Source organism: Vulpes lagopus, chromosome 8 (assembly GCF_018345385.1).
Source record: "Vulpes lagopus strain Blue_001 chromosome 8, ASM1834538v1, whole genome shotgun sequence".
NCBI classification, from domain to species: domain Eukaryota; kingdom Metazoa; phylum Chordata; class Mammalia; order Carnivora; family Canidae; genus Vulpes; species Vulpes lagopus.
In genome coordinates, this window is record NC_054831.1 from 8,231,389 (window position 1) to 8,245,365 (window position 13,977).

General features: G+C 43.2%; 1 protein-coding gene across 2 annotated transcripts in view; it reads right to left on the bottom strand.

Annotated features, from left to right (window-relative positions):
- The window catches only part of ARMC9 (armadillo repeat containing 9), a 151,194-nt gene that overhangs the window by 82,932 nt on the left and 54,285 nt on the right, over positions 1-13,977 (bottom strand). For both annotated transcript variants that reach the window (XM_041767944.1, XM_041767945.1), the window contains exons 11-15: positions 13,185-13,296; positions 10,156-10,248; positions 5,594-5,684; positions 3,824-3,947; positions 727-866 (exon numbers count right to left, since the gene is read on the bottom strand). In XM_041767944.1, the coding sequence (XP_041623878.1) occupies positions 727-866; positions 3,824-3,947; positions 5,594-5,684; positions 10,156-10,248; positions 13,185-13,296 (560 nt within the window). The remainder of the gene's footprint in view (positions 1-726; positions 867-3,823; positions 3,948-5,593; positions 5,685-10,155; positions 10,249-13,184; positions 13,297-13,977) is intronic.

Consider the following 13,977-nt stretch of genomic DNA (forward strand, 5'->3'; position numbering starts at 1 on the left):
AATTAAATGGGATGAAATCTGTAGAAAAGCTGCTATCACTACCTTTATTGATCAAATGAGATGTGCACATGAGTATCTCATCTCCAGGGAGTGAAGTGGGAGAGACTGCTGTGGTTAGGAGAAGGGAGCACAGTCTAACATCTTTGCTCTGCCACCAACTTACTTATCCTTGTAGAATTTTGGAAACATATTTCTCTGTCTTTGGACAGAATGGATCATAATTCTTCCTAACTTCGAAGATGAAGATGAAGAAAAATGTAAACTGTTTTAATTTCCTCTTAATTCAGACACTGCATACATATAAAATGCTCTTTCCAAGGCCAGAATGGTATCTGGCTTCAGGGATTCAACAACTGTATTACTAGTTGAAAATGTTTTACACTCTACTTCTGTTTCAGTTTTCTTTCTTTTTTTTTTTTTGTTAAAGATTTTATTTATTTATTCATAGAGACACAGAGAGAGAGAGAGAGAGAGAGGCAGAGAGAGAAGCAGGCTCCACGCAGGGAGCCCGACGTGGGACTCGATTCCAGGTCTCCAGGACCACACCCCGGGCTGCAGGCAGCACCAAACCGCTGTGCCACCGGGGCTGCCCCTGTTTCAGTTTTCTATGAGAAAGACTAAAGGCAAACCATGTCAGGCTGGGTGGTCATCAAGGCTTGAGGACCAGGCTCTCTTCCCCTGCCCCACACCAAAGCCTGAGGGCACGGGGACAGGGGATTCTGAGACCTGCGCTCCTGAGGCAGAGGTTCATGAGCAAAGCCACCGAGTACTCCAGCGTATAGTCTGACAGGCAGTCAGGTTCCTTCAGAATATCAATCAGCCAGAAGATGAGGCCATCTCGAATCATTGCCGTCTGCAGCGGGCGCCTAGGAGGCAAAAGCCTACAGGTTAACAAATCTGGCAAGAAACCTTCCCTGTAAGAGTACATGGTGATGTGCATGCTGATCAGAAAAGACAAATAGGGTGCTTGGGTGGCTCAGTCGGATGAGCATACAACTCTTGGGTTTAGGCTTAGACCATGATCTCAGGGTCCTGGGATCGAGCACCCCCATCGGGCTCTGTGCTCAGTGGGGAGTCTGCTTGAGGACTCTCTCCCTCTCCTTCTGCTCTCTCTCAAATAAATAAATAAATCTTAAGAAAAAAAGACAAGACAAACTGCAGAAGGTATAGACTCTGAAGAATATTTTGTTGTTAGACTCACACAATTGAAATAAATTCTTTACCTTTTGCGGGTATCCCTAAGGATTTAGAGGGAGATAAGGCAGTCAGGAGGCCTTCTACTTTGAAAGTTTCTTTTTCAATATTTAAAGTTAGCAGAGAATTACTTCAAATATTTAATAAATATTTACTGATAGCTTTTGGTTCACTTCACCCAGGAGATAGCCATAGAAATCGTTCATCGACAAATAGATTTTTAGTAAACTCTAGTCTGGCTAGGCACTTTTGAGCTGTGTAAAAACGAAGAAAAGCCAAAAACCAGCTCAATTTCATTTTGATTCAGGTCTCTGTAAAGTACGAATAGTTCAATGATGTGGGCAATACAATTTACACAGAATTATATTCCATCAAAGTCCAGGTATAATTCTTACAAAATCTAACACTCATCAAAATGTGTTATGGTGAATGTCTTCATGCCAGCTTTAAGAATTGATTAGATTAGGAGCATTTGGGTGGCTCAGTTCAGTGCAGCGTCTGACTTTTTTTTTTTTTTTTAGCATCTGACTCTTGATTTCAGCTCAGGTCGTGATCTCGGGATTGTGAGATCAAGCCTCATGTCTGGCTCTACACACAGCGTGAAGTCTATTTAAGATTCTCTCTCCTTCTCTATCTGCTCCTCCCTGCCCTGCAAGAATTGATAAGATTAGGCATGATGATATCACCAGAGAAGAATTCTTTGAACATCAAAAGACCATGGGGGAACCATCACTCACATCTCCTAATCAACAGGTTATGGTAGGACTCCCACCCAGAACAGTATCTGTTTATGCTATATATATATATATATATATATATATATATATATATATATATATGTTTTAAGATTTTATATTTTTAAGTAATCTCTACACACATCATGGGGCTCAGACTCACACAACCTGAGATCAAGAATCATATGCTCCACCCACCAAGCCAGCCAAGTGCTAGTTTGTGCTTTTCTGAAACACCACACTCACCTCATCAGTTAAATTTACTAGAATACAATGAAGGCTACATTCTCTTGGTAATCCTAACTATTTTCTACATTCATTGCACAGACCCTAGCAAATGGTGAAAACATTAAGCATATTTCCAGAACAGAATAGCTTATTACTATTTGAAGCACAGAAAAAACTGGCAGTAAATATCTGTATTACCAGGAGGAAGCATGTCTTCATTATATCTTACTATAGTTACCAAGTTTCCAAAAATTTTCCAAATATGGTCAACATCAAGGTAAATTATAAACAGAAACCAAGTGTTCATATGATCTGAGGAAAAATAACTCTGGAATTTACTATTTACAGTTCACATAGTTAGAACAAGAACTTTTCATTGGCAGGGACTCAGCAAAAAACAGGAAACAAACACCTACCACTTTCCTTCACTAAAAGTGCACATTTAGAGTAAGTCACTTTGCAGGCTTTGGGTTATCGAGAGTCAATCGAATGTTAACCACATTGGACAGGAAGAAAAGTATGTCCAGAAGAGGACTGATGGTCAGAAAAAGTTGAGGACTCAAGGTACTAGAATTCTTAGTAAGGCAAAGAGAAAGTGAGGTGCTCCAGAAGGAACCCACATGCTGGAAGAATGTCATATGACTCAGCTATTCTACTCCTAGACACGGACCGACTCCAGGTCCACACAAAGACTTGTAGGCAAATGTTCAGAACACAATTATCTGTGATAGCCCCAAAGTAGAAACAATCCAGATGTCCATCAACTGATGAACAGATAAACCAAACATGGTCTATCCATAGAACGGTGCATTCTTCAGCATTACGAAGGAACAAAGTCCTGACACAGGCTACAACTTGAATGAACCTCAAAAACACTATGCTGGGCGAGAGAAGCCAGTCACAACAGAACACATATTATATGATTGCATTTATCTAAAAATGTCCATTTATCTAAAAATGTCCACACTACGAAAAGCAAATCCGTGGTTACTTGGGACTGGAATGAGGACAGGAAATGGGCATGAGGCTTCTTTGTGTGGGGATGGAAATGTTCTAAAATTAGCTTGTGGTGATGGTTGTACAACTCTGTAAATCTACTAAAAAAATCACTGAACGGCACACTTAAAAGGGGTGCATTTTGTGCTATGAGCGTACACTTCAATAAAGCTATTAATGAAAACAAAGCTCTAGGTGGATACAAGATCCAAGTCCTGACATGGTCCAGATGGAGACCACGAACCACAGGGTGGACAAAGAAGCAGGAGTCCCCCACCCTGTTTTCCACAGAGCTACCCACCACACCCACTGTGGCCATTTATTTACAGGCAGTGAGCCAATTGCAGGCAGTGAGCTCTATCAGGTTTTATTCATGCGCTCGTCTCTATACCATGCACGTGGCCTGAAACACAATCCAGCCTCTGGCCAGCACCAGCTGTGTTCATGAGAAGACCATGACAGAGCTTCCTCCTTCCGCAGCAGCTGGAGCAGGAGGGTGTTGAGGATTCAAGATAAGCTTTCTAGTTCTATCTTGGAAAATCACCTAACCTCTCCAAAACATTAACAGAAAATGTCATCTGGATCTTGGACTGCCACAGGGACTAAGCGGTTCTCAAAGAAGCCCTATTTGGTTTCACAGGAGCCACTGTGACCTCCTGCCTGGTCAGCACCTGAGGCTGAACTTCTGCAAGGCCCCGAGAACGTTCTCACGGGTGACGATGTCCTCATCCTCCTCCTTCAGCCTTTCCTCCAGCATCCGCAGCACCTTTGTGCTCTGGGCCAGGTAGAGGCGACCTAGTAATATAACCAGAGATGCACAAGTGAAAGAATTTATCTTGTTAAGTGTATGTTCCAAAACCACTTTCTTTTTTTTTTTTTAATATTTTATTTATTTATTCATGAGAGACACAGAGAGAGAGAGAGAGAGAGGCAGAGACACAGGCAGAGGGAGAAGCAGGCTCCATGCAAGGAGCCCGACGTGGGACTCAATCCCGGGTCTCCAGAATCACGCCCTGGGCTGAAGGCAGCGCTAAACCGCTGAGCCACCCGGTCTGCCCAAAACCATTTTCTAGGAAAACTGTGCATGTAACACATGTAGAGCTTGGGTAATTTTAGGTTCTAAAAAACTTAAAACATATTACTTCTGCAAAGTTGGTTTTATTCAATCAACTATCTAATGAAGAGAAAACCACTCTACTTATAATAAAAACATAATTCATCATGGGGCACCGGGGTGGTTCAGCTGGTTACGTCTCTGGCTCTTGATTTCAGTGCAGGTCATGATCTCAAAGTTGTGAGATCGAGCCCAGAGTTGGGCTCTGCACTTAGGAGAGAGTCTGCTTCTCTCTCTCTCGCCCTATGCCCCATCCCTGCTCACATATATACACACTCGCTCTAAAATAAATAAATAAACAAAAAATATTTAAACTAATTCATCACTATGCTTTTGTGGGGAGCCTTGTCAGATCTACCAGGAGAAAGAGAATAAGGAATCTCTAATGTTTTGGGTCCCTTAGTCTTTATAATAGAGGCAGCCAAGCAGTAGTACTTTCTGGCCACACTCCTTGCTCCTTCTAGACACACCCTGTGGCTTGGAGGAGTTGGGAACCATAGCTGCGACCCTACAAGAAGCCCTGAGTTATCACTAGCCTGTTGTGGACGTGTGTCTTGATAATGTTAATGCATGCACCCTCACTCATAATAAATGTCTGCTAAATGGATGGAAGAATAAGCACATGAATGAGTGAACCAACTTTTGGAGTATCGTATATTCATAATTTGAAAACTCCCTTTATTTACATTTAAAAAGCTGAAACAAAGTAGAACTTATAGAAGATAATGATACTCCATAAAATCATTTTGAATTCAGCTTTGATATGTATTATCTTTGGAATTCAGATCTTCTTGGTTATCTACTTTTTTTTTGTTTGAGATTTTATTTTTAAGTAATTTCTATACCCACTGTGGGGCTTAAACTCACAATCCCAAGAGATCAAGAGTCACACATTCCACCGACCTGGCCAGCCAAGTGTCCCAAGAGGTTGTACTCTTTTGAAGGAAATGGTGCAGTGCTTTGGGGATCAGCTTTGATTATTTCACTAACCTTATTTTGCCTTAAGCCAAAAATTATAGAAAATGCATCACCTGTTATATACTTGAAAACAAGCTAACTAGTACTGTTAACAAAACCAGAAAGCTTTAAAATAAAATAAGAAGGCTTATGGAATAAACTCTAAAACCATCAAAATTTGCTCTGACATAAACTAAGCAGTATGACAACAACCAATTTGCAAAAGACCCCTTCGATGCACTGCTCAGGGATCTCTTGAGGAAATATACAGTGTCTTTAAGAAACCTGAAGAAGAATGTCTGCTTTCAGAGGAACAAAATGCCTTAAATAAGACCTAGCTGTTCTCTTTGAAGAAAAGCTAATGATTTACCTCCTGCCAGGGATGCAAAAGCATTGATGAGCCGGGCCATGTACTGCCGTACTACCTCGCTCTTTGAATGCAGCAGCTGGAGCACAGTCCTCTGGGGAGACACATCCAAAGAGGAAAATGATGAGGTTAAAGAAAACAGCCAAACATATATCTCCTCTATGGGTCTGCTGTTCTCTGCCTCTGTGCGAATTTATTAGAGGTGAAATAAACAGACTAAAGTCAACACTTCATTTGGAAGTCTCAATTTCCAACGGATTTTTTATGAGAGTTAACAAAAATCAGTTATTCAGACTTCTAAACTGAAAGACTGAATTATACTGAGCACCTAGCCAGTGGCTGGCACAAGGGAGGCAATGCTGTTTGCTATTATTGTTGCTCATGTTTTTCCAGGTTAATGATAGGTCCAATAGACGCATCTAATTTTGCTCCCTGCAAACCACAGTAAAACTACAGTGAATGGATTTTTTAAAAAAAAGATTTAAATTCTGAAGGACAGAGAGACAGCAGAAGAAATGTAACAACATAATTTTGGAATCAGGAATATAGGGTGGTAAAAGACTTAGCAGAACCAAGAATGCCAAGTCTTGAAGGCAGCAACAGGCAATGAGGAATTACCCAATTTGCGGCACTTAATCCTCAAAAGGAAAAAAAAATAAAGAATGAATACAAGCTGTTAAAGCAGCAGCTGGATTCCACTCTTGTTGTTCCTCCACAACTGTCCTCCTGCGTATTCCCACCATCGGTCTGGGGGTGTTTCCTTGCGAGGGTAACACAAAAGGTCTCTGGATGTGTTAGTAGTTGGACAGGTAGGTGGTCAGGGCCAGGGTCCCCAACAAGAAAATATGGAAGCAGGATGGCTAAAACAGCACTAACATCCTGTTTTACAGCTTAGATAGGACCACACTTGCATTCTGTTTTGCAGCCTTTGCAAAAATGACTTCTGCAAAATGTCCTAAAATAAGACGATTAACCACAAACCATTTGTCTCTATCCTGGGCAAGGGGCAGCGAAGACATAAGCCCCCAAGTGTCAGCAAAAAAAAAAGACCATCAGCACAGAGGCATTAACCCTAATAGGCAGACAGATACATGATCAAAGCTCTGACTGGTGTGACTCAGCACACCCTGATTGCTTAAGAGAGTTCTGTAAAAGAGCTCATAAAATCCTTTAAATTTAGAAACTCTGGGGGCAACCCACTTGGGCCCCCCTCCCCTCTCTGGGAGGTTTATACTCCTGCTCAATAGACTTTGCTGCCCACTACTCTTGGTCTGATCTACCTCTTCATTCTTTGAAGTGGCGTGACCAAGAACTACGGGCGCTAAGGGGACACAGATCCTGTAACAGAGGGGATACCTGGCACAAGTGAGCAGGGCTTCCACGCCCAAATGGGGAAAGGGAGCAGTGCCTGAAGGTAGAATGAACGCTGCACAGAGAGTACCCCTTTCCTCTTCTCCTACTTGGCTCCCAGATCCTCATCCTCTAGGGAGGAGATAAGACTCTTCTCAAAGGAAAATGACCAACCCAAGAGAAAAGAACCAGAGTCCTCTACATCAGAGGTTCCTAATAAAGAGCCTACTTGGATCACCCTCAGTGGAGCTCTGCGTGGACAGGCCCTACCCTCATACTCAGAATTTCTAACTAGCTTTCATTCCCTCCCCCTTAGAACATTATGAGATAACCATGGTCTACCGGAAACCTGAGGCAAGTTCCCAATATGGGAGATAAGTTCAAAATAAATGTGGGGGAGGGAGGGCAACCTGAAGGAAACGGGCCTGTGCAGGGAGAAGAAGACCAGAGATAAGCAAAAACATGTCATTCATAGCAGCTCAGAGACTCAAGAGGCTGTACTGTATCCATGAAATACCAGGTTACCATAAAAAGGGGGAGTGAAAAACTGGACAGGAAGGTTGGAAAATAAAGATAAGGAGATCTCCCAGAAAGTAGAGCAAGAAGAAAAATATGGAAAATATGAGAGAAAAGACAGAATTGGAGAACCAGTTCAAGATGTCCGACATTCAGAGAGAAACGAGAATACAGAGAGGAAATTATCAACAAAATAAAATCAAGGAAAGTTCCCAGAACTGCACTTGTCAGACGGAAAGGACTCACAATGCACTCAAAATGGTGAATCAAGGGGCACCCAGGTGGATCAGTGGGTTAGGAGCCTGCCCTCAGCTCATGTCATGATTTCGAGGTCCTGGGATGGAGCTCCAAAGTCAGGCTGTCTGCTCAGTGGGGAGTCAGCTTCTCTCTCTCCCTCTCCCCCTCCCCCTGCTTGTGCATGCTCTTTCTCTCAAATAAATAAATAAAATATTAAAAAGAAAAGAAAAGACTCAACAGGCTTCTAGGGAGAGAACACCAGGCCATATACAAAAGATCAGGAATTAGAATGGGTTTGGACTTCTCAACAGCAACTCTGGAACCTAAAAGGCAATGGAGCAAGGTCTTCCAAATAATAAAGGAAAATTATGTACAACCCAGAATTATGTACAAAAAATAAGGACATTTTCAGACATATATAATTTCAAAAAATCTACTTCTCACCCATCCTTTCTCTGAAAGTTATTAACTACAAGACATGTTCCACCAACAAGAGAAGGAAAAACAGTAATGCTCAAAAGTGTGGTTCTGGACCATCAGCAGTAGCATCACATGAAAACTTGTTGCAAATGCAAATTCTCAGGCCCCATTCCAGATTTACTAAACAGAAAGCACAAGGGCCCAGTAATCTGTGTTTTAATGAGCTTTCCAAGTGATAAGACTGTTGCACGCTAAACTCTGAGAACAGCTCAGCTAGGAGAACTCACTAAACAACGAGTTCAATTTCTTGGCTGAAAGAGCCATTTTATCTTGGTATCATGGTGACAGGGCATCCATGTTGGACGAGGAGATTTCCTGCTCTGCAGGTTCTCTGACCTTTTTTTTTTTTTAAAGATTTAATATATTTATTCATAAGAGACATAGAGAGGGAGGCAGAGACACAGGCAGAGGGAGAAGCAGACTCCCTATGGGGAGCCTGATGCAGGACTCGATCCAGGACCCCAGGATCACACCCTGAGCCCAAGGCAGACACTCAACCACTGAGCCACCCAGGAGTCTCAGATTCTCTGACATCTTAAGATAGCTCCAGCTCATTCCTTACTTAAAATAAATCACATCAATTAAATATAATGACATGGGGAAGAAATAACATGTCTTCAGTGGCTACAGAGATCACAGCATTGTAACAAATCACAAAACCGAAGATGTCTTTCATTAGAGGACACGTTATTTTTTATATATACAACCAAGAAAGAAAAGAAGCCAAATAAACTACAACAGGCCATCAACTATTATATATGCTCCATTTTCCCAGAATCCTAAAATAGGGGAGAAAAATGCATCTCAGATTAAATGAAATAAGATAGTTTCAGAAAGATTCAATATAGAATTTACTCTTTGAATTTGAGTTTGCAAAGTCACAATATATTTTTCAGCTGCTTCATGCCTGATAAGTCGGTTTCTGTGCCATGACAAATATAAGCAGAAACAAAAGTAAAAGGAAATAAGCAAAAAATTTGAGAGACCATTTTACAAACTTAACACACAACTGTCTCATGGGGACAGTAAGACTACTTTCAAAGAATAAACAGGCAACCCCAAATTCTTGAACGTTACTGCTTATGTGCATGATAAGTTAACATGTGATTAGTCACTGCTGGGTGCTGTTTCATCAGCGATCCTAAGGGGTATTGATATTTCACCCGATGTACACACTGTGAAGCTTAAGAGTAGGGAAGCAAATGATCTAAATAAGATCATTTTAGATAAATATTGAGTGGAGATAATGAAATGCAGTGTCTATATATATGCCACGTTCAAGATCTTGCTCCTCCTCCTGTCTAGCAAAGCCTGGTACTGATAACAGGTAAGGCGGGGGAGGAGTGGGGAGGGGAACCACCAGGTATTGGCTACTCTGTGCTGGGCACTGGGTTAAGTACTTCCCACATGTGACCAAACACAATCATCCCCACAACCTCAGGAGGTACGTAATGGCTCCTTCTCAGAGATGGGAAGCACCCTGAGACCCAGTAACTTACTTTAGGTTATCTGGCTCATAGGCAGTAGCGTTGAGTTTTGAAAACTTAATCTCATTCCAAATCTCATACTTTTCCCACCTATCTGGTCCAAAGCTGTATATAAATATAGTGTTAACATATCTTAAATCAGATGAAAAATAGAGCCAAGATGAAAAATAATTGAATTAGCTCACCTGCCTTGCCTGTCATAAGTCATGCTGGACTTACAGGACTCATGGTTAAGCAGTGGAGTGAGGGAAAGAGTTGGGATTTGGGGAAAAGGAAAGATGACAGCAAAGAGCGCCAGAGTTCAATCAAGCAGTTCTAATCTGTTTTCGGACTCTATTAGAGGTGAAAAGGGGGCCAATGTCTGGGGCAAATAGCAGATCTCACCAGCTAACAGAAGGTCAAGGCTGATATACGGTTGCTAGGCTGAAAATACCATATAAGATCATCCCCTTGACATGAAGGCCGTGGCTGGGCTCTGGCCCATTTCTCACGGACCTGGCTGTGGCTGTGACAATCCAGGAGGTCGTTGCCAATGTAGGCTTCCAGAACGGTCTCCCTCTGCTCTCCAGGATGGGATGTGGTCAAGCGCTAAAATGAAGAAAAAGAAAAGTAATAGACCCACATCTTAATATGGAGAAAAATGTTCATATAGCACTATCTTTTAAATGACAGTAGCAGTAACTACACATTTAACCAAAGTAAATAATATACCATTGGGCGGTGGGGGGTTGGGAGGAAATGGTTACCCAGGCAACCAGTCAACTAACAAAAAATTACGATGTCATACTGCCTAATGGGTGATGTAGGAGTCAACTTACACACATGAAATCTCCAGAGAAGTGGTAAAATGCCCAGACTGTAAGTGTACAAATAAGGGAGAGGCCGGTCACCAACATCTAGTGAGGTTTTCTCACAGGAAAGGGCTCAAGAGCTGGCCCCTGAAGGATGAGCAGACTATTAGCCAGCATAGGGGAATACGAGCATAGTGGGGAGTGGGGGGTGGGGGGGCGGGAGCAGCAGTGTGTTATGGGTCAGGAAGGCATGAAAATACATGGTGCATGTGGTGGAGCTCAATGGGGCGTGGACACAAGGCAGGTTGTGGAAGACTTGAAGCAAATGCACTGCCAATAAATTAGACTTTATGGGGATCCCTGGGTGGCGCAGCGGTTTGGCGCCTGCCTTTGGCCCAGAGCGCGATCCTGGAGACCCGGGATCGAATCCCACGTCGGGCTCCCGGTGCATGGAGCCTGCTTCTCCCTCTGCCTGTGTCTCTGCCTCTCTCTCTCTCTCTGTGTGTGTGACTATCATAAATAAATAAAAATTTAAAAAAAATTTAAAAAAAAATTAGACTTTATACGACAGGGCCTGATGCAGCAATACTGTGTGTGTGTGTGTGTGTGTGTGTGTTTATGTGTAAGGAGTAGGTGAAGTTGTATTTTATAGATTTTGAAAGTCCTAAGTCTCTTGTGTTAAGGAAGAATTTACTTAATGTCCCTAGAGCTAGAAAAAAAATTTTGTATGGGGAGTGTGTAAAATGTGTGTGTGCATATGAGCATGCACAGGTGTGAATTATGAGAAAGTGACATAACTAAAGTGAGCAAATGTCCTTGCTTTTCCAGGAAAATCCTACTAACGATGCCTGAGATGGCAGGCCCCACTTCTGGCCGAGGAGGAGCTGGAGGTGTAAAGAACAACATGGCAAGAAGACAAGAGCAGCAGACCACCCCCAGAGTGAAAGGTGGTGGCCTCCAGAGGCAGGGTGTTGCTGACAGACTGGATCCCCAGCGGCCAAGCCAGGAGCCCTGAGGGGAGAAGGTGTGTCAAGAAGTGCCACATGTGGGGGCTGCCGTCCTTCTGTCCAGTTCACTGAAGCTGGGGCCCAGATGCTGGAATGAGGTGGAGGCGTGAGAAGCTGGAGGGGGACACAGACAAGATTTTTGGACACCTGTTTATTTTTTCTGGTGATTCTGTGACAACATGATTCACTCAGCAAAGGAATAGCCTGTCTCACCAAGATGCTCAGTAGCATGGGCTGAGAGGAAGTGCTGGGTGGACAAACTGGGAGCCAGAGAATGAGTCGGCTAACCTGAGCAGAGACAGGCCAGGTGCGGGGCTGGGATGGTCCCCCGAGATGACTCATGCTGCCCACCCAGCCTAGTTAACTGAGGCAGGCATCACCAACTGACCCCAGGACTCTTTCTGCTGATGTGAGACGCATCCCCAGGGTATTCCTTGGGACCATATTCCAGGAAGCCTATCAACCATCAGAAATGCAAGCAAGGAGACCTTTTTCTACAGAGATGGGGAAATTGCTCAAAGGCATTTTGACGCCAACATACCCTGAAATTCAGGGATCCGTGAAGGGCTCTGACACTATTACAAGCTACGTTGGAATGGATCATCCAGTAAAAGAGCCAACTAGTGTTGGCCTAGTGCTGCAGATCACAAAGTGTAGTCTGGGGAATTCTAGGGGTCCCCAATTCCTTTTCAGGGAGTCTGCAAGATCATGATTATTTTCATAATAATACTAAGATATGATTTATCTTGTTTTTTAAGATTTTATTTTTTTTTTAAGTAATCTCTATGCCCAGCATGGGGCTCAAGCTCATGACCCTGAGATCAAGAGTTGTATGCTCCATCGATTGAGTCAGCCAGGGGGCCCTGATTTATCTTTTCCATGGTCAACTTCCCTGAGGCTATACAAAGTGTTACACTGTGACAAATCAAATGGGGAAACAGATATGAGAATCCAGCTGTCCTCCATCAGGCCAGACATTAAAGAAATTTGCCAATATGTAAAACAATGTTGCTTTTCTTACTAAGTTTGTTTGGAAAATAGTTATTTTTTATATCTTAAAAAATATATATTTATGGTATGTATGTTCTAGCTTCATGACTACCTCACATGAATTAATATTTAAAATGTTCTCAGTTTTCATTTCTAATACTGGTAGATAAATATTGGTAGATAAAATTCACATAAACTAAAGCCTCTATGGTTCTCAGTAATTTCTGAGTGTAAACAGGTCTGAGAACTAAAAATCTTGAGAACCACTGGCTTAACTGGGACCAGTCTGAAGAGTTGGAAGAAAAGCAATAATTCAGATGAGGTTTGATTTCCCTCAAAGACTGGTTTGTCATGCCCACCCTTGCTATCTGCTCAAGTGGCCCCGTGGTCACACCTGAATGCGGATGTCTTCATGAAGCTGTCATGTGGGGATGACTCTGGGCTATCACACACCAGCCCTGCTGGCTGGGAGTGTGGCTCACAACTGACCACAGGGATGGGCTTGAAATGGCACAATATCAAACGACCAAGGGAAGGCAGTGGCAACACAAGGGTTTTTATAAAGAGGCCAGGGCTGTCTTTAGAAGCTTTTTTTTTTTTTAACTTTAGCTCTTGGTGTTGGCAGGCAGCACGAAGAAGGATTTTGTAGATAGGTTACAAGATACAAGCAAGGTAGCCAGCCAAAAAGACCAACATGGCCTTTTTTTCCCCTTAACTTCAAGGGAAAGGTACGTACCCAGCGCAGAGCCTGCAACAAGAAGGCTTTCAAGCGGTCACTCCCCAAAATCAAATCCTTCTTCAGCTTCTCATAATCCAAGGAAGGCAGCAATGGGACATCCTTCAGTTTCCTATTCAGCAACACAAGTTCAAAGAGAGAGAAAGGGCAAAAGGGCACATCCATTAGACCTCCTGAGTCCTGGGACACCAGCAGCAGCTCCGCTGTTTTCTCTACTCCTAGAACTAAGTACAGGCTTCCACAGAGAGGGCTTTCCAGGCTGCCCACCCCCTAGTGTTAGTGAGCTCCGCTGTGCCTTTCCTTCTGGAGGTACTGGGATTTTGTTTAACACCTTTCCCAAAATCAGGAGCCCATGCCTAACCAGGTTTAGAAAGCACTGTGCTCACATTGGGCCAGGGCTCCATCCAACGGGAATGGAATCACCTTGGAGGCACCAGAACTTGCCACATGGCCAAAGTCCTATTTAGAACCTGGAGCAAAGCCCGAAGACCAGCAGGCAGCAAGAGCTCTTCCCCAAAACCTGAAGCTGCTGGCCCTCTTAAGTCCGAGGGACCAACTGAGGGGACGCTAAGGGCAGACCAGTGTTAGGAAACCATGAAGAGGAGGTACACAGTTGATCCCCCCAAGGGCAGTAAAGGATGTATCAGGAAGTAGGGAGGGTTCAAACTCTGGAGAGAGTAGCAAGAAGAAAATTTGCAAACACTCCTCAAGAGGGAGTGGCTCAGCGGTTTAGTGCCTTCAGCTCAGGATGTCATCCTGGAGACCCGGGATCGAGTCCCACATCAGGCTCCCT